The sequence below is a fragment of the Zingiber officinale genome, chromosome 1B (assembly GCF_018446385.1).
Source record: "Zingiber officinale cultivar Zhangliang chromosome 1B, Zo_v1.1, whole genome shotgun sequence".
NCBI lineage: Eukaryota > Viridiplantae > Streptophyta > Magnoliopsida > Zingiberales > Zingiberaceae > Zingiber > Zingiber officinale.
This window is the reverse complement of record NC_055986.1, coordinates 168,849,022-168,871,670: the sequence shown is the minus strand read 5'-3', so window position 1 is coordinate 168,871,670 and position 22,649 is coordinate 168,849,022. Positions and strand designations below refer to the sequence as shown.

General features: G+C 37.2%; 2 protein-coding genes and 1 long non-coding RNA gene across 4 annotated transcripts; 2 read left to right on the top strand and 1 right to left on the bottom strand.

The window, feature by feature from the left end:
* Positions 1–1,001: 1,001 nt before the first annotated feature.
* Positions 1,002–14,144, top strand: LOC121991053. The gene is made up of 3 exons (XR_006114687.1): positions 1,002–1,412; positions 12,917–13,010; positions 13,150–14,144. It is a non-coding gene; the product is annotated as an uncharacterized LOC121991053 (long non-coding RNA).
* Positions 13,012–15,024, bottom strand: LOC121991044 (probable WRKY transcription factor 70). Its single transcript, XM_042545077.1, has 3 exons — positions 14,419–15,024; positions 13,978–14,082; positions 13,012–13,642 (listed from the first exon to the last, which is right to left on the bottom strand). Exons 1-3 carry the CDS (start codon positions 14,751–14,753, stop codon positions 13,174–13,176), a joined length of 909 nt encoding a protein of 302 aa, XP_042401011.1. The 5' UTR covers positions 14,754–15,024; the 3' UTR covers positions 13,012–13,173.
* A 1,923-nt stretch (positions 15,025–16,947) lies between these two features.
* Positions 16,948–22,343, top strand: LOC121991031 (uncharacterized aarF domain-containing protein kinase At5g05200, chloroplastic-like). Of its 2 annotated transcripts, none has more exons than XM_042545063.1 (11): positions 16,948–17,195; positions 17,322–17,433; positions 17,787–17,929; positions 18,860–18,973; positions 19,794–19,982; positions 20,066–20,221; positions 20,733–20,998; positions 21,084–21,181; positions 21,349–21,527; positions 21,791–21,907; positions 22,035–22,343. In XM_042545063.1, exons 1-11 carry the CDS (start codon positions 17,073–17,075, stop codon positions 22,227–22,229), a joined length of 1,692 nt encoding a protein of 563 aa, XP_042400997.1. In that variant the 5' UTR covers positions 16,948–17,072; the 3' UTR covers positions 22,230–22,343. The 2 variants fall into 2 exon arrangements, with proteins under 2 accessions (XP_042400997.1, XP_042401004.1); XM_042545070.1 differs by having other exon boundaries at positions 16,950–17,138.
* Positions 22,344–22,649: the final 306 nt, after the last annotated feature.

The following is a 22,649-nucleotide window of genomic DNA, read 5'->3' as shown; positions in this document are numbered from 1 at the left end:
GAAGAGTTCTTTCGGGACGGTCTAGTGGCTAGTGCTACCATGAGGTCTGATATTTGAATCTTAGTAAAGTTAAGGTAAATATTTCCTTTATATATTAATCATTATTTTAAAGTCTATGATTTACCTTTTTTTTATGTTGACACTAAGATAGATTGACGGAGACATTAGAGATAAATATATTCATTTTTTTGCCATCCGAAATGAAATGAGAAGAGTATTAGCAACAAATGAATCACCTTTTACCGGACGTGATTATTTGTCCATCGATTTGTCTTCTGTTATTATAATTTGGGGACGCTGGGCCATCGTTTCACTTTACTGCCACGTGATTATTTGGGATAAATTATTCAAAATATTAGAAAATTTTGTTTTTTTTTAAAATTACTTATTTGTTGAAATATGATTTCATCAAAAATATTTTTTTTTTCGAGACGGCTTTAAAACTAATTCAAGATACGTGCTAATAAAAAAAAAGATAGATTTGTTATCTTAGCGGTTCCCCTAGTGTCGGTCCTATGAATATGGAGGGAGGTTCATACAGAAAATACATGCTAATAAACATACTATTTATCGTTGTTTTTTTTATTTATAATTACAATAAAAAGAAAAAACACATCTCTAAAAACAAGTGTATATATATATACAAGTAACACTCAATAATATTATAAAAAAATTATATATGTTTATTATTACAATAAAAATAAAAGCATATCCCTAAAACCCTCATTTTCTTTTAATTTAATCACAATTTATATCTATTTAAAAGAAATAAAATTCAAATGATTTTTTATGGGATCTTGATAGCTTAAAAAAAATGCAGGGGCATGTTGAAAAGAATTCAAAATTTTAGGTGAAAATAGAATTATCACTAAAATTAATAAATAATGGGCTTAAATAGAGATGCCGGTTGGTTTTATATGTTACACTCCCGGTCGAATGGGCCACGTATGAATCGGCCCATCAATTCAATACCAGATCGCGATCACGTGACGAATAGGATGCGAGAGGAGGACAAGTCACTGGGCGCGGGAATGGATCAAACACCGCCGTCGTCGCCGGGCGACACCCATGGCCGTGGTGAGTGGCCCTCATTGCCGACCCGATCTCATGCTTCTCTCTCTCTCTCCCTCCCTCCACCATTCCCACCGCTCGCCTGCTGTTCTTCTCGCCGGAGAGGAAGCTACGGCTCTATTACAAACCCTTGATTCTCTTCCTTTCCTATCCCTCCCTGGCCATGTACTCCCGGAACCCTAGATCCAGATCCAATGAGGTATCTCTGAATTATGTGGTGGATTGGGTGGTACAGAGTGTGAGATGGATCTTCAGAGAGCTCTCGGCCAGGATCGCGTGGGAGAAGCTGGCCCGGTCGGGCGATTTTGACAAAAATCGACGTCCTTGAGTTCACCACTGAGGTACTGTCTTCTGTCTAAGATGGTTCGCTATAAATGAGATGCATTTTAGTTGGTAAGACGCCTGAACAAACAAACTTTACTCTTTTTTTTTTTGCCCTTTTTCTATTAAATTAAATTAACCGTCATCCGAGACAAATTCCAATTCCTAGTTTGTCAGCAAATGGATATGTTAATAACTAAAAGACGTATCTTCTTGTTATGGTTTATTAGTATACATAGATGTTTTTTTGCTGTGTTGGATCTTGTCAATATGTAAATGAGACATATTGGATATGCAGACAAGCATCTTTCAATTGGCATGCAGGAAACACGCACACCAATATTAAAACCAATTTGTTCTAACATATCTACTTTGGAAAGATTCTTTCAACTACAGTTACTGATATTTTTGCAGGGTGCCAAGTTATAATGGTTCATTCTAAGTTTCTAGCTTATGATCATATTGCAGAGTATGTTTGCTTAATTAAATGTGACTAAATTTGAGCATTTTTAAAGGGCATAGGTATTCATCCTATGAAATTATGAAGAAATTATCATTACAAAATTTAGCATTGCAGACACACACATGAGAAAAATTGTAATCCATTTAACAAATATATTGATTCTCGTACATTAATGATACAAGTAATCATCCTATCAAATTTTAGTATTTATGTGTTTTTCTTCACTTTTTTTTTCAATCATGAATTTCTATCTGGTTGTAATCGACCCTGCAAGACTTTTCATTCTTCTAAAGCTATGCAAGTTTTTAGGAAGTGTAAGTAGGCAGTATCGTGGTCAACTCATTGCAAAATGGATATGCGATATGCAGAGACATATATGATCATTATTAAAATATATATTTTTAAAAATTATATTTTTATCAAAAGTATTCACTTGTAACACTTACGAATTAAAAGCTATTAAATTTGGTTATTTGGTCGTGTTTCAATTGATTTGACTGAACCACAATTTTTTTTTAAACTACACATGCAAACTACATATACAACATGTAGCCATATATAATTTCCCCTTTTCAAATTCTACCTCAATGACTGCATATGTAGCTTGAGCATATTGTTTTTAAACCATTGATATGAGAGAATCACACAACAAATGACTATTTGGATTTGGCAAAACTATGCATACATCTTGTAGCAATCTTTTAAGTAATCCGGTTGCCTGTGGTATTGATGTGTATATCAAGTATATAGGGACTTAAAAGTGTGCACGTAGAGCTCAGAGCTTGTGACTTGACGAGGTTGAGTTATATGAATTACTTGATGCAGTCAAGTTGGATGAACTATGTTCAATGACTCAGAGGTTTGTAATAAGGTGAATTTGATGGTGATCAATGAAAGATGGTTCGTAGCATTTGAGGGATCAAAAATTATGACAAGGTGAGCTCGTAGGTGATTGGAGAAGATTAACTAACGATGTGAGCTCGTAGGTGATTGAAGAAAGATGATCTGGAGCATCTAAGAGAAGCTTGGAGGGTTCAATGCATCTGAAAGATTGAGTGTCTGATGAGAGGTGACCTAGAGGGCAATGTAAAGCGTCGACTAGGTTGAAGATTTGACTATATGAGCCGTGAGTAATTAAGAGTGATTGTAACCTTGATGTTCACACTTTTCGGCAACATTATCAAGATATTTTGCTTGCCTTGTGACTTGTAGGAAACTTTTGACTAAGGAATAAAGTGTTGGATTATAGTCAATGGTTCAGTTCGATCTACAGCTCTGCATAGACTTATAAGGATGCAAACTAAGTGAAGTCAGCATCTCGCATTTGGTCGACTTAAGTATTCAGTCAATCAAAGAACATGATTAGAGTATTAACTAATTTTTTTACAATGGTGACCTACTTTACATAATTAGAGAACATGATTTGACTGGAATATTTGCTCCTATTCAACCCAAGCACAACGGGGACCTTATTTCAACAAATTTTCTTTCCAAGATAATGAAACCAAGCAACTAACTTGTATAACTAACACCCACTCATTCATGCTTTAGATCAACACCTACCTTATCCCTTTCTTTTTTTAGTTATTTCCTGTCTTATCTTAGTCTGATCATTAAGCTATTGGATTTCTCTTCATGCTTCTATTCTTTGCCATAATTTCATCAATTGAAAAGAAAATTTTAGACACAGGTGATTGGTCACTAGAAGTGATAAGTTTCGTTAGGTACACTTTGGGTTGTCTATCTTTCGCATCTTTTTTTCTTCATCTGAATGATTCAGTTATTTCTCTAAGAAAACACGAAACGTAGTACGAATTGGCCCACAAAATTTACTGGTGGAACATGACATTTATATTGAAATCTGACTTCTGGAACGAATTTTTTTTTTTTTAAAATTAAAGCTTGCATCATTAACTGATGGGGTCCAGCTCGCTGTTAGGAAGTTTATGTTGGTGTTAAAAAAGGTGAAAGTGTGCCTCTTCCCCTTCATCTTCCAACCCTTTCACCTTCCTCCATTAATGGAGGTAGAGGAAGAGTCATCTTCCTCTATATAAATGAGTGTCCAAGGCAATTGTTGTAGGATGAAAAAGGAGTGCATGCATCATGAAAAGCTTGCTGCGTTGTGTACGCAGATGAGATCAAAGCACAACAGAAGTGCTGTCAGAATTCTACCGAGACTATGTGTCTTGCAGAGAAGGAGAATATCCATTAGAGAGATATTTGGTTTGTGAACTATAAAGAGCTTTCCGATTTTGTGATCGTTCTTCCAACAATAAGTCCTACCGTCGCCGATTGCAGATCTACGAGAGATCGCTGTAAGTGTTTAATTGTTTTGTGCAATTATTATATAATTCCTATAATGGTATCAGAGCATTAGGAATTATACCTAGTTACGATTTCTCGTCGCCGTTTGCACGGCTAATGTGTCGTAGCAGACAAGCGTCGACGACTACATCACAGCTGTATGATGCCGACAGTAGGGTCTCAGACCTATAGGGTCGCTCTTAAGCATCGCTCGTCGGCGATAGGGTCGCTGGTGAGCGTCGCTTGCTGGCGTTAATAGGGCTGTAAACAAGCCGAGCCGAGCCAAGCTTTGGTGTGTTCAAGCTTGTTTGATAAGATAACCGAGCCGAGCCGAGCCGAGCTTAAAATGAACCAAACTTTTGAAATGAGTGTTCAAGCTTGGCTTGGTTTATTTTTTATGAGCTTAAGCTTGTTTGAAGCTTGGCTTGAGATTGGCTCGTTTAGATGTTATCAAGCTCTCAATTCAAGCTTGGCTTGAGCTTGGTTTGAGCTTGGTTCGTTTAGATGTTATCAAGCTCTCAATTCAAGCTTGTTTGATTGTTTGAAACTTTTAATTATTTGATTGGTTATTAAGATTGATAATTTAAATTTATTTATTTTATTTTATTATTTATTTAGCATATTTAAAAGAGTTTTATTAATAAATATGGTTCGTGAACATTGTTCACGAACGTTGTTCACGAACGTTGTTTACGAACGTTAATGAGCTGAACACATATGTGTTCAAGCTTGTTTGTTTAACTTAACAAGCTGTTCAAGCTTGTTTGTTTAATTAATCTTATGTATAGTGAACGAACATAAACAAGCTTTTACTAAGCCGAACACCAAGCTTGTTCACGGACGCTTGGTTCATTTACAGCCCTAGGCGTTAACATCGCTGCTCGGCAGGCACTGCGCCAAAATCACGACAGGGTCACGATTTCCATCAGAGTCGGGCTCGGGCCACAGGGATATGTCGGCGAAGGCTTTCTGTGGCCAGCGATGGCGTCCCGGATGGCCGGTGATGTGCTGGTGGCCGGGACGGGCAGAACAACCAACAACATAGGATAAATACGATGGGACCGACGACCGCCCCAGTAGGCTGGAGATTGGCCTTCGTGGCTGGCGATCGTGTCTGTCATGGTTGCGTGGAGGCAACGGTTGAGGCGGGGTGGGTATCCGGCGAAGAAAACGGACGAAGGATAAATACGAAGCAGAGTGCTTCGTGAGAAAAAGTTTGTTTTTAGAAAATTTAAAATAATAATAAAAATAAAAAACGTTTCGTTACTGCAGGCATCTTGAAATCAAGAAACATAGTATGTTTATAAAGTTAAACTTTATCTTTTTTGTCTCAATTAATCAATGCATGTTTTTTTTTTGCCAACGCATGTATACTGTAGTATTAATTTTTGCATGCGGTAATTAATTGGAAAATTGGTTCAATTAATGTGCTAGATTAGTTTGGTCCACTTAAACTCAGTTTAGATTAAATCATTAGTTGATTTAATTGAGTCAGTTTGATCAAAACTAGAAACGATTTGGATTGATTAATTGGGCTTTGATCAAATATGATCAAATGACCAAATTTGTTCTATTGGGTCAAATTTGATCAAAATGATTACATTTGTTCTAATTGGTCAGACTTAAACCAATGAGCCTTGGTTTGATCAAACGAATCTAATTTTAATCAATAAGTCTGAGTTTGGCTGAAATGAACTTAGATTAAACAATAATAGAACATAGGTACTATAAATCCCTGTCAAATTAGATTAGTTCTAACGAAGACAAAGGACCAAGCTTAGGATCTGGATTCCCAATCAACTGGTCCAATGGGTCAGTCGACTTAGACTCTTGAAAATCGAGAAGATTTATTTTTCTTGATTGATTATGTTGGTACTATACCTGTATAAATTGAATTAAGTCAGTTTTGTACTAATTAGTCGATTTTGTACTGACTTATTTAATTTTAATTTTTTAGATGGCACGGGTGATTACCACATTGACTCGTCGCGAAGTGTGACGAAATCAGCTCAGGGAGGAAATTCAGGAGATAGAATATAATTCTGCTTATGAGTCGACGAACACGTTGGATGACTTGATGATCTATTTTGGAAACTCGAGCGAGAAGAGTTTCAGTTATAGGATTTGGACTTTGATACGTTCATTGTCAGAGAATCCTAAGATGATAGCAGACTATATTTGGGGGCGTTATCAAGGACGTGTCACATATTCAGAATTATGTGAGGAATTGCTTCACCATATGACTGAAGAAGATCCTGAAGAGTTCGAAGAGGACCTGGAAATGATCGAGGAGGATCCAGAAGAGGATCCAATTGGGGATCTGATGGAGAATCCTAAAGCTGTCCCGCCTGAGATTCCTCAAATGAGTTCAGGTTGAAAGGGATAATGTTGGCACTAATGTTAATGTCTGTCCTAGTGAGAGTGATAGTAGCCTATCTAGTTAATTAGAGTTATGTTATTGTTGCTGTCATTATGTATGAACAGTATTAGTCTATTTATATCATGTCAGTTTATTATATGTTAACAAACTGCAACATGTTTATGTTAATGATATGTTCATTCATATGCTGATTGCTCTACATGATGTCATGAAAAATGATTAGTTCATTTTATTAAATGATTAGTTCATTTAATTAAAGAAATCATGATAGAATAATGATTAAGTTCATTAGTTGGGATGTGTGTAATAGTATTGATCAATGTTGATTTGATTGGACTATACAAATGATGAGTGGAAACGTAGTTATCACTTGATTTTGTAAACCAACTCAAATTAGCAATGAGTTAATCATAAATTGCATGCATGTGAATTACACTGAATACTAAATAATATGTTTATTTATGTTAGATCATGACAAATAAGAACATGCTAAACTTAATAAGAAATTATATGAGGATAACTACAAAATCTGGCAGCTCAAGATACAATATGTACTTGAGGAATAAGAAGTTCTAGAAGCTGTAAATCAGGTTATGGTAGAACCTGTAGATGGTCCCATTGCACATCACAGACAAGATCTTGATACCTATAAGGCATGGAAGAAAAAGGACTCCACTACAAAGGACATATTAATTAGTTCAATGGTAGATGACTTAACTTTTGAGTATGAGTCTTATCTTTCGGCTCATGCAGTCTGGGTAGCCCTTAAAGGAAAATAGAGTAAGTCTGAGCAAGCTTCGATAGCTAACAATCTTGTTTGACAGCTACAAGAAGCGTCCGAATGTTTCAATGGTTCAACACCTTAGGATATGTCGAACATGATTCGGGAGCTTAAAACTGCTGGTCATGAGTTGATCGATCGCGGTTATTCATTCCCTTCCAGATTCTTGGGAGACTATGAAGCAAACCCTGACTCACAGTGAGAGTATCAAGACTTTCACTGACGTCTCATGCCATGTAGAATTGGAGGCGGAGAGAGTTGAATCCGTAAGGATTTCTGGACAAGCCTATGTGGCTGTCGGTTTTGTTGGATCATCTAGATCCATGAAAAATAAATGGTACAAGAAAGGGAAGGGAAAGAAGAAGGAAGTTGCTACTGTGGGACAGAGCTCAATCAAGAAGATAGGAAAGAAGGCTGGAAAGAAACTTAAAAACAAGTTGACTTGTTTTAATTGCGGCAAGAAAGGTCATTTCGCTCGGGAGTGCACTGAGCCGAAAAAGGTAAATGCATGTGTGCCTTCTTTTCCTGAGTATTTTGTTGCTAGTTCAGTGTTATTAGTTGATTCTTATCCTTTGTGGATTATAAATTTGGGAGCAACCAATCATGTAACTTGGGAACGAGTTACATTTGTTGAGTACCATCGGGTACTAGTTGGTAATAAATGAATCTATGTAGGAAACAATGCAAGAGTTGAAGTTAAAGGAATCAACACTTGCAAACTCAATCTTCTTGGTGGTAGTGTTTTGTTTCTACATAATGTCCTGTATACTCCTGAAATTCGACGGAATCTTGTTTCTGTTACATGTCTTCTTAATTTAGGTATTGTATTAATTTTTACAGCCAGTGTGTTGAACTTACGATTGACTCAGTGTTAATCGGATATGGTTTTTTAACAAATGGTTTTATGATTCTTGAAGTAGAACCAAATATCAATTGTGCAATTGAAGGTTGTTTTTTGAACATTGCTCTAACTAGTAATGCAGATATAACTGATGAAATTTGGCATGATAGATTAGGATATATAGGACAAGAACGTATGAATCGGTTGGCTAGAGAGGGTTTATTGGGCACTCAGGCTAAGATTCACTTGTTTAGTTGTTTATATGTGAGCATTGTCTTGCTGGAAAAATAATTAGGAAGTCATTTGGTAAGACTATTAGATCTGAATCACCATTGCAAATAATTCATTCGGATATTTGTGCTTTAATGAATGTGAAGGTTAGACATGGAGCTTCTTATTTCATTACATTTATTGATGATTTCTCTCGGTTCGGTCATGTGTATTTGATTTCTCACAAATCTAAAGCATTGGATTGCTTCATTCGTTATATGAACGAAGCTGAGGATCAAACAGAACGTAAAGTTAAAACTTTATGCACTGACCGTGGAGGGGAATATTTGTCTCATATATTCAAGACGTAATGATAGAGGGATTATTAGGCAGCTGACAATCCCTGAAACTCCACAGCAAAATGAGGTAGCTACAAGAGGAAATAACACTTTCTTGAAATGGGTAGGTCTATGATGGCGCAGGCTAATTTGCCAATCTCCTATTGGGGAGATGCATTATTAACTGCAGCCTATATACTTAACAAAGTGCATTCAAAGTCAGTTCCATCTACCTCATATGAACGTTGGACATGCAGAAAATCGGATTTAAGTAATCTGAGATCTTGGGGTCAGCTATTTATGTTCATGAGAGTTCTCACAAGTATGGAAAACTAGGACCTAATGGTAAGAAATATATCTTTATTAGATATCATGAGATCTCCAAAGGTTCTGTTTTCATAGGTGAGTAACTAGATGGAACCATCTCCGAAATAGATTCGAGAGATGTGACTTTTCTCGAAATAGAGTTTCTAATCAGAAGTGATGTTGATAAAAAAAAGTTTCTCTATTTGAGGAGAATGAGATATTATCAACAAAAGAGGTGTCAAAAGGGATACCTGAGTCTAGTCAACTGAGTGGGAGTGATATGCCGAGTCACGAGTTAACTTCTCAACAGCCTAACTTACGAAGAAGTGTTCGTAAAATCAAACCTAAGAAGAGGTTTGATATTGAGAACGAGGTATTGATAACACTTCCAATTGACGATGACGAACCTCAATAGGAAGCATTGGGATGTAGAGTTAGAGAAAAAATGAAAAGTTACAATGGTTGAAGAGATGGAGTCGATGAGAAAGAATCAAGTTTGGGATTATAGTTGATCTTCCTCTGGGCCGAAGGGCTATTGGGAATAAGTTGATTCTCAAAATCAAGAGGAAAGCGGATCGATCAATTAATCGATACAAAGCTTGACTAGTTGCAAAAGGATATATCCAAATGGAGGGTATTATTTTTGAAGAGAAGTTGAGTACATCTTAGGAGTGAAGATCATGAAAGATTAATCAAAAAGACTTTTGAGATTGTCTCAAGAGGCTTATATTGCTAAGATGCTACAACATTTCAATATGTCAGATTGCAACATTGTATCCCAAGACTCCTAAAGAAATAGGCAAAATGAAGGTAATACCATATGTCAGTTCTATTGGTAGTTTGATGTACATTATGTTGTGTACTCATCTTGATATTAGTTATGGTGTTGGCTTAGTTAGTCGTTTCCAGTTAAACCCAAGATCGAAACACTAGAAAGTGGTGAAGAGGATATTAAAATACTCAAAAGGACAACAGATTATGTATCTGTTTTCAAGGATCTAAGATGAGCCTGAGTGGCTACACAGATGCAGATTGGACAGGAGATCTTGATAATAGAAAATCCACATCTGGCTATACCTTCTTGCTAAATGGTGGCGCCATCTCATGGAATAGTAAGAAGCAGGTTTATGTAGCTGTGTTGACAATGGAAGCTGTGTGGCTTAACTTGTGTAGCCTTGTCGACAATAGAAGCTATATGGCTAGGCTTGTGTAGCCTTGTCGACCATGGAAGTTGTGTGGCTTGCGCATCAGTTGTGCAACAATCTGTATGGTTGAAAAGGTTTCTGAAGCATTTGAAGATTGCTAAGGATAGTGGGAGTCCTGTTACAGTGTACTGTAACGGTTAAGCTGAGGATTCCAAATATCATAGCAAAGACAAGTATATAGAATTAAGCATAATTTTGTAAAGGATATTGTGGGTAAGAAAATAATAATTCTTGAGTATATCCCTACACGTACTATGCTTGTAGATCCTTTTACTAAGCCATTGACTAAAGAGTCATTTCAAGGATATGAGAAGTCTTTATGACTTCGTAAAATATAATACGTTGTCAAATGGCATGATCTATTCAGTGTATATATTGTTACATTTTGAATTAAAGTCTCGATAAGTATGTTGGCAGATTGAAATTGGTCCACTCACATGGACAATCATCTTTATTTGTTAAGTATAAATAGAGGTAAGACTGTTATTTATGGGACAACTTATGTAGTTGTGAATAGAGACATGTCTATAAATTAAGGTCGCCTTGATAATTGTATTAAGATGAGATCATTTATGTAATGATCGGAGTTGTTTAAAGACCAGATTGGAATTCATATGTTGAATTTAGGATTAGACATTAGGTATGTCTAGATCAAAATCTGTACGATGTTAAAATTTGAGAAAAACATGTTCTCTTTTTAGTAAAGAGAATAATATTGTAGCATGTGATTCATACCACATGTGCTATGACGACAAGAAGGGTAGTAGGAGAATAGATCCCTGCTTCTCTACTATGTGACACCCTTGAGATTATAAGTTAATCTCAATTTTATCCTCAGTAACTATTTAGCTGTCTACTTGAAGTTATAATCAGTGTCTGCTACTTTAGCATGTTTCTTATTGGCTATGGATGATTCGGTGGAGCTAAACTAGAAAAGCGATTGATTAAAATGAATATTTTCTAGCTAAAAAGGATTAAATAGATTTGCATCTTTTGATGTCGACCCATTTCTGTTATATATAGAAATGATTGTGAATATTGAATATGGAACATGATCTTGACATAATAGTCGTTATGAGATATTAGAGATGTTCATATTGATGTAAATGAAGATTATTTAATCTGGATAAATAGCAAGACATGGATATCTCCTAGATAATGGTTGCGTGCCACTGGGAGATTAGATATTTCCTGGGTAACAGATATGTTCCGCCAGAAGAGAGGCTATGTGTCATAATGAGAGTGTCTCTAATTCATTTGAAAGAGCAACTAAGTGTTACAACTTTGTTAGCATTGATCGCTCAAAGAGCAGCTATGTAAGATGTAACAATCTTCTTAGCAATAATTGCTCAGTGTGTTTGTTGTCGCACGATCATTTTCCCTAATGTATGGAATAGATGTTCTTATTTGGTCTTTGCGAGTAATTAATTTTTCTCTGGTCTTCGTGATTTGATCGTCAAATAGTCTATATGACTTAATCGGTATTTGTGACCAATTTTTGTTTAGCTTTGGCATTCTGACATGATCACCTTGTAGTCTATGTGACCAATTAACTTTTAAGGATTGACTTGGACGAGTAGGAGATGTTGGTGTTAAGAAGGTGAAAGGATGCCTCTTCCCCTTTATCTTCCAACCCTTTCACCTTTCTCAAATAATGGAGGTAGAGGAAGAATCATCTTCCTCTATATAAAAGAGCGTCCAAGGCAATTGGTGTAGGACGAAAAAGGAGTGCATGCATCAGGAAAAGGTTACTGCGTTGTGTACGCAGATGAAATCGAAGCACAACAGAAGTGTTGTTAGAATTCTACCAAGACTATGTGTCTTGCAGAGAAGGAGAATATCCATTAGAGAGGGATTTGATTTGTGAACCATAAAGAACTTTCTAATTTTATGATCATTCTTCCTACAGTAAATTCTACTGTCATCAATTATAGATCTACATGATATTATTGTGAGTGTTTAATTATTTTATGTAATTATTATATAATTCCTACAGTTTACTCCGCGTTTTCTTCAATAAATTAGATAACTTCAATAATCTAACTGGATTCTTTCTGAATAAGCCTCCTTTAGCTGACATAATGGTGAGATGGGAGACAAAAATATTTGGCGGAAAATCAAACGTGGTCAAGAAGCTACCCCTCTTTTAAAAATTATTAAAATATCTCTTCATCCTTAGTTTGATACTAAAAAATACCCCTTTTTACTCGACTTTAAAGTAATTTTGATCTGTTGTAAGGTTGTATAATTTTAATCAAACCTAACTCAAAGTCAAAGTTGTTTGTGCCTTTGTAATAATATATCTATAAGGTGGAGCAGTTTTCATCAAAAGTACTCGTGAGACAATTTTAGTTAAAGTTATTTTAAGGCAGGGCACAAAGGAGTATTTCAAATATCAAATTACAGATAGAACGTTGTTTTAATAATTTTTAAAACAAAATAATCCTGTGTTCGTACCAATTTGATGTAGTCAAGCATACTTCGGCTTCGAGCTGTCCTGTGGGACAGTTGAGGTATTTTATAGCACTTAAATAGATAGAGCAATTCTGGATTAGTTGCATGATGTGAATCTGGTTTATTTCATGCAATGTTTCAGGCTATTTTGGACCACGCTTTTTTCCGTTTTTTGCTAGGTCAAGTTATTTTGCTGGCAGTTTAGTTGCTATTGTGGACTATAACTTGGGTACTCATTCTAGTTCTTTTATTGGCAATGTACCTTCTCCCTTTTGGTGGCGTTCTGTTGATGGTTATGGTTCGCCTCCCCAACTTCAGAAACACTTGCATTATAAGGTGACACTTCAAAAACATCCAATGCATTCATAGCTACTTTCTTGTAAATTAGCTCAAAATAGCATATATGGTTCTACATATCAGAATGATACTTGATGGCATTCTAAATAGCCAGTTACAATATACACTATACTTGCAGCTTAAAACCCATCTAATTGATGAACTAGCCCTCGCTGAAGTCCAGCATATCATCAAGCCTGAATGTCTCTGGATCAAATTCCATATCTAAGCTGCTGGTAGAAGATCGAATGCTTGATGTAACATCCAATTGGTCCCAAGTAACCCCCATGAAATGCGCCACTGGAGCAGAACCTTCGAAGTCTGAGAAGTCAGGGAGCACCAGAAGTTCTGTTGAGCCACTGCGAGGTGAGTTATTGCTTAGCACTTCTTCATCGCACTCCAGCTTTATTGGGGGGAGAAGTGGCGCAGAAGAAAGAGGAGCTTCTTGGTGAGTATTTGCAGTGTCTCCTGAATTGAAACTGATAATCCAAGGCGTCGCTAACTTGGTTGAATCCACGCATGTGTGTTCTCCCATGTAGATGATGGTGAACATGGAGGCATCCTCTGTCTTCTGGACTTGTCGCGTGGCTTGGCAACCTCTGTCAAACTTGTGTGAGCATCTGTAGTAGCTTCTGCAAATCAGATCGAATCATCTCAAATTCCCTTGGACAAATCATGCAATGCAGGTATACAACCCATCTACATCGTACTAAGTGTTCTAAATGTTTTTGCTCACTATTAACTGGGAAAAATCATATAATCCGATTTTAGTTCTCTTTTGGTCCTGGGCTGCAACTTAATTTTGGTTTCGATACATCATTTTCTTTGAATTTCCTCAGACTTGGGCTTTTCTATGAAACTGGATAGAATTTCTATTTAGATAAAGAGCTCCGTTGAATTTTCATTCTGAGCTGATTATCTCTAGCATAAAACGTTCAGATAAACATGAGTGGAACTGAATTGGTACCTTTGATGTGTAGTACCGTATATGATCTTCTGTCCATACTTTCTCCATGTGTAGCCATCTTCGATCTCCTTGGTAATAATTGTTCTGCATGTGTATGGATGTGATCTGCCAACAGCAGATGACATGAAACAAGTTGAATTGATTAAACAAGGCCAACGAAAAAGAAACATATATATAACTAGAAAAGCTTTCTTGTCCCCCCCAACAACTTCAAAAGTGTGGAGTTTGTTACAAGTCATTGTTCTTTCAACAACAAGCCAAATTTATGCTGCATTATGAGATTCCCTTAAAGCCAATAACCAAGAGGATATCGAATGCCCCCCCTCAATCAATGACCAGGAGTGATCCAAATGCCCACAAGGCCAATGTTATCAGGAGAGATGAACTTGAATTTTAATTAGTTATCAACAAAAAAGATATTTTTTTTTCCCTTTCTTTTACCTTCTTCTATATCCGGATCTTCTTGGTGTTTGGATCTTCCTCTTCATACAGGAGATTTCACTCTTCTGTTCATCAGAACTGGCCTGAGCAAGTGGCGCTTCAGGTGTTGTCTCCTTGCCCAACAAAGTGATTGCTCCTGAGAAGGTTTCTATTACCTCAGCGACCAACTCCATCATCGGATTGCCACCAGAAGAGTTCCCCAGCAGAGGGCTCTCCTCAAACTGCAGCAGGGCTTGCAGGCGAGTAGCCGAGTCCTGCCCCTTGAGCAACTCTTCGATCACCATCGTCTTCACCATCTGCCATGAACTGCCTCGATCATGATCATGAGATCCCATCCCCAACTTTAACTCTAAGCCCCTCCCTCCCTCTTTTCTCTGATCAAGGCGTTTGATGCTGGGGGTAGAAACCGTGGTGGTAGTAACAAAAAGGGCGGAGGAAAATTATATAGAGAAAAGCAAAGGGGATAAGGCTTGGAAGGAACGTGGAAATTGAACCCACGCAAGAAGGCAAAAAAGCAGGTGGGGGGCGTAAGCGTACAACGTAACGAGATGACGTCACGACCTCTTCCGCAAGCATATATATAGTAGATTTTTAAGAACGGCACCAGTAAATTTATACATTTGAATTTATTTCAATACAGTTTGGGAGATCTAGTGACAATATTATATCAATGTAATCCGTGTATCTTATTTAGTTTGCCAGGCTTTGTTGTTGCCAACTCATAATCACATGGACGTGATTCCCTCTCAGGAGTCAGGACTGTAACGTGAGGCATGGTTCGGAAGATAGCTAGCTTATTAGAATAAGGCCAAGTTGACTGTTGGAGTTTAATCAAAATTTTACTTTGAAAAGATTTGATAAAAGTTACTGGGTTAAAAAGATGCATGATATTTTTATTGACATGAGATTTTTTGGAGAGAACTCAATAGTAAAGTCATGAGAGTGTAGGCTCAAATGGACAATGTCATATCTTTATGGATATATGTGGACATCCTTTTGCACAATAAATGATATTAGAGCTATGGTCCAGATCAGATGTCATGTGGGGCGACCTTGAACGAAGTTATGAGTGAGCCTGGAGTAGGTCAGAGTGACCGGATACTCACGAGGAAACCCAGAGTAGGTCAGAGTGATCATATGTTCGCGGGGAATTCGAAGTAAGTCAAGGTGACCAGATGCTTGCGGGAAAGTCTGGAGTAAGTCAGGGTGATCGGATACTTACGGGGAGACAAGTAGGTCAGGATGACCGGATGTTCGCGGATAGGCTCGAAGCAGGTCAAGATTGACTAGATCTAGTGGCTTACGGGAAGGCTTGGAACATGTCAGGATGATCAAATGCTTGTTGAAAAAGGACCTGAAGTAGGTCAGGGTGATCGGATACTCGTGGGAATGCCTGGAGTAGGTCAGAATGATTGGATGTTTGCGGGGAGACCTAGAGTAGGTCAGGATGACCAGATGTTCGCGGGGAGGCGAGTAGGTCAGGATGACCGGATGCTCGCAGAGAGATTTGGAGTAGGTCAAGGTGATCGGGTGCAGATGCTTGCTGGGAGGTCCAGAGCAGATCAGGGTAATCAGATGTTCGCGAGGAGGTCCAGATCATGAGAATAATTGTGATCCTTTGTTTGAGGGAAGGATGATTGAGATTCAATTAAAATCCCACATTGAAAAGATTTGGTAAAGATCATGAATTTAAAAGAATATAAGATATCTTCATTAGCAGAGGATTTTTGAAAAGAATCCCAGAATAGAATTATGAGAATTTAGGTCCAAAATAAATAATATCATATAATTATATATAATTATAAAAATATAGAAATTCTTTTGCGCAACATCGACTAATGTTGCATTCAATGTGAATACATAGTTTACCGTTCTCACAATTACCCATTCGTTCAATAAATAATGGAAAAGAACTCTTCTGATAATTTACATTGATTGAGTAGTAGTACTTCTCGTCACGCCCCCTGCCCCCACCTGTTGACGCGTTTGGCGTAATTGTTTCATTGTACACATTACTCGTCCCCTGTCCCCACCCGCCAGATTCGCGTCAATTTACACCGTGACTTTTTGTGTGTATTCTATTCTCTTATTCGTGTCACTCATATCAACCACTAGTTCTAGTTCTAGTTCTAGTTCGTGTAAAGCGATCAATGGAATAATACAAAACCCAAAGGAAACCTCGTTCATTGTTCCTTGTTTGTTTGGGATAAGAAAGATTATTCGTGTAAGGCGGAGAATTGCGTGTGTGTTTAAGTAGCAGGTGAAGTTACTTTTGACAGAGAGCTTTAGCTTTGTATTCGAAACACGTCTTTTTCTATCATCTTATTTGTGATTTTATGAAGATCTCAAATAATTAAACATCGAATCTTCCTTTGCCATCTTATCTAGTTAATGGTCAGTCGTTCAAATAGGTGGAGTTAGCTGTGAAATCACAGTTGAGTTAGTTGAACAGAGTTGAGTTAACTGTGAAAACTTAAGCGCTAATAAATATCCATCGGTTCACCGGTCCGTGGTTTCCAACTCACTGGTTCAGGAAAGCAAAGCCCGTAGGACGACACGTGGCTTTTCGGTCCCCACACCCTCTTGGCGAATGAAACCCTTGACGCGCCAGGGGAAGAGAAAAATCCGCGAGGAGAACATCGCCGGTGGCGTCCATGGCGATCTCATCCGTCAGGGGCGCGACTAGCGCCGGCTTCCCCCTGCTTTTCAACTACTCTCGGGTCCTCGGTTCTCCCTCGATTGCCTTCTTCGTTGCCTGCCTTCCATTTGTTTGTTTCGTCTGTCTTCTCTTCGTTGGCCCTGTTCTTGCTAATGAAATATTTGATCGATAGCCTTGCCTTCGGTTTCAGCCTAAACTAACGGAACCTTACTAACTATGCCTTTCATGCCTTATTGGGTTGCAGCGACCTGCGATGACACGCTCAGTACGGTTGAGGAATTTCAATCGCCCATCGAGAAGAACCTTGGTGTTGGCTAGGTATTCGCAGGCTAGTGATATATCCACACGATTCCAAGGTACTGAATATTGTAACTTCGAGATCTCTCTTTTGTATGTGTTGACCGTCATGTCAGTTCAAAATCAATAAAAAATGATACTTATGCTCATAGTTGAAATGGTCAGTGTTGGGACTAGAGTGCGATTTTACAATTTTCCTTCACCTGCCTTAGTTTACTTTCAGTATCTTCTTCGTATTTTTGTCATTTAAGTTATTTAGGTGGGAGACTGAGATTATTTTTCAACGTTTGTTGATGAGATCAAAGTGAAATTATGTTCTTTTGTAAATCAAAAGAAGCTAAGATGAACATTGCTATTCTTATTGATTGTTAAACTAATGCATTTTGTTCTATGTTTATTGCTTCATGTTTAGATAGCATGGAAAAATTGCCCAAGCTAGTTGAAGACATCATTCAAACATCAATTAACACAGGGCCTAGAGGCGCATTAAGACTGGCGCAAGGCATTCAAGCTGTTGTTGGGGTCGGAGGGGAGTGGCTTACTGATTTATCCAAGGTACATGTGTTACTTCTAAATAGATCAAGTTTGTAGGTGGTATTTGATGCAAAGCAACTTGGAATGCAAAACATGCTGTTCATGATGGAAGTGCTACTTAGTCATCCTATCTCACAAGGGTTCATACTGCGCAAATATGTCTAAAAAGGAGGGGCATCACTAGATACATTTGCTCTTGGATAATTTGTAGTTGTACTTGTTCAATGTCGAATGTTGATGTTATTTTTTTGCACTTGGTTTGTATATCCAAAGCTGAACAGTCTTTATGGGGCTTCTTTTGAGTGTAAATTCCACATAAACCACGATGCATTTTAAGAAAGATTTTCATGAGGTAGCGCATATTTTAACTCTAGTACAATACAATCAATCACACACAACAGGCATGGAATTTGATGTAGTTTCAGTTATTCAATCCAATCCATTCTCCATCTTATGTTTACTACTATTGATGAGTTTCTTGAGAATATGTCATCTTTATGATTGTGAACCTTAAACCCTTATTAAACCAGTATTAGTATCATAGTTCCTGTTCATTTTCTTTAATAGACAAGGAACATGCTTGAGTGGCAACCAGTAAAGATTTAACTCCAGTTGATGATAACTAAAATGTGTCATCCCAGAAGTCAAACTAGAATGCTTGTCTTTCAAGCCACTGTGACTTTAGATTTTGCATTATGCAAAAAAATGTTCATTGGATATGTGACCCTTGTAAAATTTGGATAATATATTAATGAGTTTAGAATGACTGTACAGTTGTTCACATGACATGAATATAATCTTGTGTTGAGCTTATTGTTGTTATGTTGTTAAAAAAAAACTATTTTCTTTATGGAATTGGTTTGTTATTGGAACTTGGAAGCTGTTCTATTAATTTACTTCGTATGTCATATTCACTATATTTGGAATAAGTACACCTTTACACCTTAGCAGGCAACAAATGCGTCATCGGCCTTGCCACCTAACATGCAGCTCGGATTACTTTCACCTCTTTACCTGAGGAAGCTATTTGAACGCCTGGGAGCAACATATATCAAGTTGGGACAGGTACAAATTGAGCTAATTTGATTCAGTCAAACTCTTTAGAATGGCTTTTGGTGACATTCCATTACCTAAAGATTGAATTCCACATAGCTTTTGATGAAAAGTCTTAAGTTTTATTCACCTAAGAAATGCCTGTACAATATTTGCTGCTTGACATGCATTAACTCCGGGGTTTTGCCAGGTCTTATCCATGTTGGGAAGCCTATGGTACTAACTGTATCCCATACTAGTATTGCTGCATTTTTGATTGATTTTGATTTGTTCCCATAAGAAGGTATTATTAAGATTTGTAGACCTCTGGGTTTTTTTTTTTTTTTTGGAACTGAATATTTTGGAGAGGCAATAATAGGATTTTCTTGCTTGGCCTCTTCCCATTTTTCCTTTTTTTATGTTTGGTGAGTTGTTAGTTTGGGAAGAATACAAATGTGACTGGGAGTTATTGATTTTTCTTGTCAGATTCCCCATATGTTTTCTATTTAACTCATTGACAAGGTTTCTTGTTTATGAAATATTTGCTTCATGGAATAAAGATAAGAGTTTTTTTCCTTGAGCTAGAGAAATTTATAACTGATGAATCCATCAAAAACACTGACATAGCATAAGTGTAGCATTAACGATTTTATCAGCAACATGTTCCCTGGTTTAGGAACTTGTTGATGATGGTGATGCTATTCCTCAATAAATCGTCTGAGCAAATTGCTCTAGTCTCTTGCTCACTGCTATAATATAATCAAGTAGTTGGGGTCCTTGTTGATGTCCTATGTTCAAAATCTTTGTTGAATTTCAGTTTTTTAGCACATCACTTGATTATTCAATGGTGCAGTTCATTGCATCTGCTCCAACACTGTTTCCTACAGAGTATGTTCAGGAGTTTCAGAACTGTTTTGATCGGGCCCCTGCAATTCCTTTCAATGAGATTGAAGCAATATTGCGCGAGGAGCTGCAGAGACCACTAGATAGCATCTATGAGTATATTGATCCTGTTCCAGTAGCCTCAGCTTCTATAGCTCAGGTTTGTGAACATGCTCATATGCCCTTGATTTCTGCTATTATTCTGTAAGGAAAATTTGTTTAATTCACAGTATTATTCTATAGGTTCATGGTGCCCGGCTAAAAAATTCACAGCAGGAAGTTGTGATAAAGGTTTTAAAGCCTGGCATCGAAGATATATTAGTTGCAGATCTGAATTTTGTTTATATTGTTGCTCGGATCTTGGAGTTCCTAAACCCAGAACTTCGTCGGACATCACTGGTATATAACCCATTCTTGTATTTCGAATTGAAACAAAGAAATATGCTTGCATATTGTCCATATAGGTTAAGTCAATTAATGCTTGTTGTTATTAAATGACGGTAACCATAAGGAATGCTTTTTAATAATCAGTACTCCCTCACTTCTAGAATACCCAACAAGTACAATTATGCTACATGGATCCGCTACTATTTGAGATTAGCTACATGGATTTTATCATGCCATTGAGCTTTATGTAAAATTATGCTGATAGAAATATTTAGAACTTACTCTGCTCAGTTATATTAGGGTGTTAATTCATCAATCTAGTTTAGGTGCAATTCATTTATCAAATTGATCACATCGTAATTATTTTTGCTACTATATTGCACTAAGAATTTTGTCAATAATAACTGTGACTTCATTTTAGCTGAGACAACAAATATCTAAATCATGCATTCTGACTTTTATTTTGTTGATTAAGGTTATAAGTCATCTTTTTTGGATTAATAAGGTACAATCTTTTTACTAGGTAGGAATCGTGAGAGATATAAAGGACTCGATGCTTGAAGAAGTTGACTTCCAAAAAGAAGCTACTAATATTGAATCTTTCAGGAGATATTTAGAAAACATGGGACTTGAGAGGCAGGCCAAGGCTCCCATTGTTTATCGGCATTGTAGCTCACGCCGTGTGTTGACAATGGAGAGACTTTATGGGGTTCCTCTCACTGACCTTGATTCTATAAGATCTCTTGTTCCAGATCCTGAACTGACTTTAGTTACTGCACTGAATGTCTGGTAACAATATAATAGCATTCCAGCGAGTCTTTAAATTTTGGCATAGAACTAGGGTAATATATATTTTTTCCTGTTTGATCTGTAGGTTTGGAAGCTTGATTGCATGTGACAACTTCCATGCAGATGTGCATGCAGGAAATTTGTGGTTGCTTCGTGATGGTCGAATTGGTTTTCTTGATTTTGGTATGTTTTTGTTTGTTGATGAGAGGTTTAGGAAAATCTTTCTGCACTTCCTTTATCTCGAGTGCATGCCGGTGCTTGCAATCGAGCTCTTTATGACTTTGTTGGTTCTGTTAGGAATGCTATTTAGTCTTTGCTATTAATAATCAAGCAATGTATCTGTTGTTTAGGAATTGTGGGGCGTATATCTCCAAAGACGTGGGCAGCCATGGAGGCCTTTTTGGCATCCTTTGCAAATGAAGATTATGAATCTATGGCTACTTCGTTAATTGAAATGGGCGCTACAGAGAAAAATGTAGATGTTAGTGCCTTTGCAAGAGACTTGGAGAAAATATTTTCTTCCATACAGGTATGCTTCTTCAGTAAATGTGCCTAAATGATAATACCTAAATCTGGATGATGCATCATAGAAATATATATAGGTGGCAGTTGCAGTTTGAAAAAGTTTTGCAGCATTGTTCTAAAATTATACCTTAGAATCAGCTACTGCTAGTAAATTTGAAGAACCAGAAATTTAGTAGTTAAATAAACAAACTGGAACCTTTGTGTTTTAGTTTTTACTAATCTTTGGTGAACTCGGGTTACGCAACTGTTTTACTTGATCTCTTGCAGGATCTAGATACCGAAGTTGTTGTTGCAACTGCAAGAACGCCTGATGCATCTGCAGCTGCTATTTCTGCGAATGTGATTGTTGATGAGAGGCAGATGAACGCATTGTTCCTCGATGTGGTAAGCTTGTTCCCCCCTCTCATAGTCTTTGCTATCTTATCTTTTTGAAGACTGCATTCTTGATTCATTTTGAAATGTGTACGACAATGTCTGTTACACATTCACTCATCACATCTGCTTGCTACAGGTAAGAGTAAGCGAGTCATACGGGCTGAAATTTCCTCGTGAATTTGCACTTCTCATGAAGCAACTGTTGTACTTTGATCGTTACACCCGATTGCTTGCGCCCAACATGAACATGCTTCAGGACCAGAGGATAACTATAGTCTCCAACCGGCGAATGCGAAGAAGCATGGGGGAGTATTCTAGTTCTGGTCTGTAGACTCGATACAAACTGGATAAGCAATTACTAGGTATTTCATCATCGCAAACACAACAAAAGCATTTACATGTATCTAAATTTATATTTTTCTAGTTTTCGATTTAGTAGATCAAATCTCTCCTGCCCAAGTTTGGAAATGTAGGAATATATGTTGAAATTCACATCTGATCAATCCATCCAAAAAATACAAGTAAACATTTCATCATCAAAGGATCTGTTGTTTGTCAAACACCCATTCTTTTTGTCTAGGATTATGTTATGAACAACAAAACCCCAAAGAAAATGTATTCCTGAGATTTTGTTGAGAACGACTGGATGACAAAAAAAAATGAAATACTTGAGAAATAAAATGAAGACTAATTTCTTGACAATTAAGCTCCATTTAGCTTCGTTGCTTCACGTTTACACGATCCATTAATT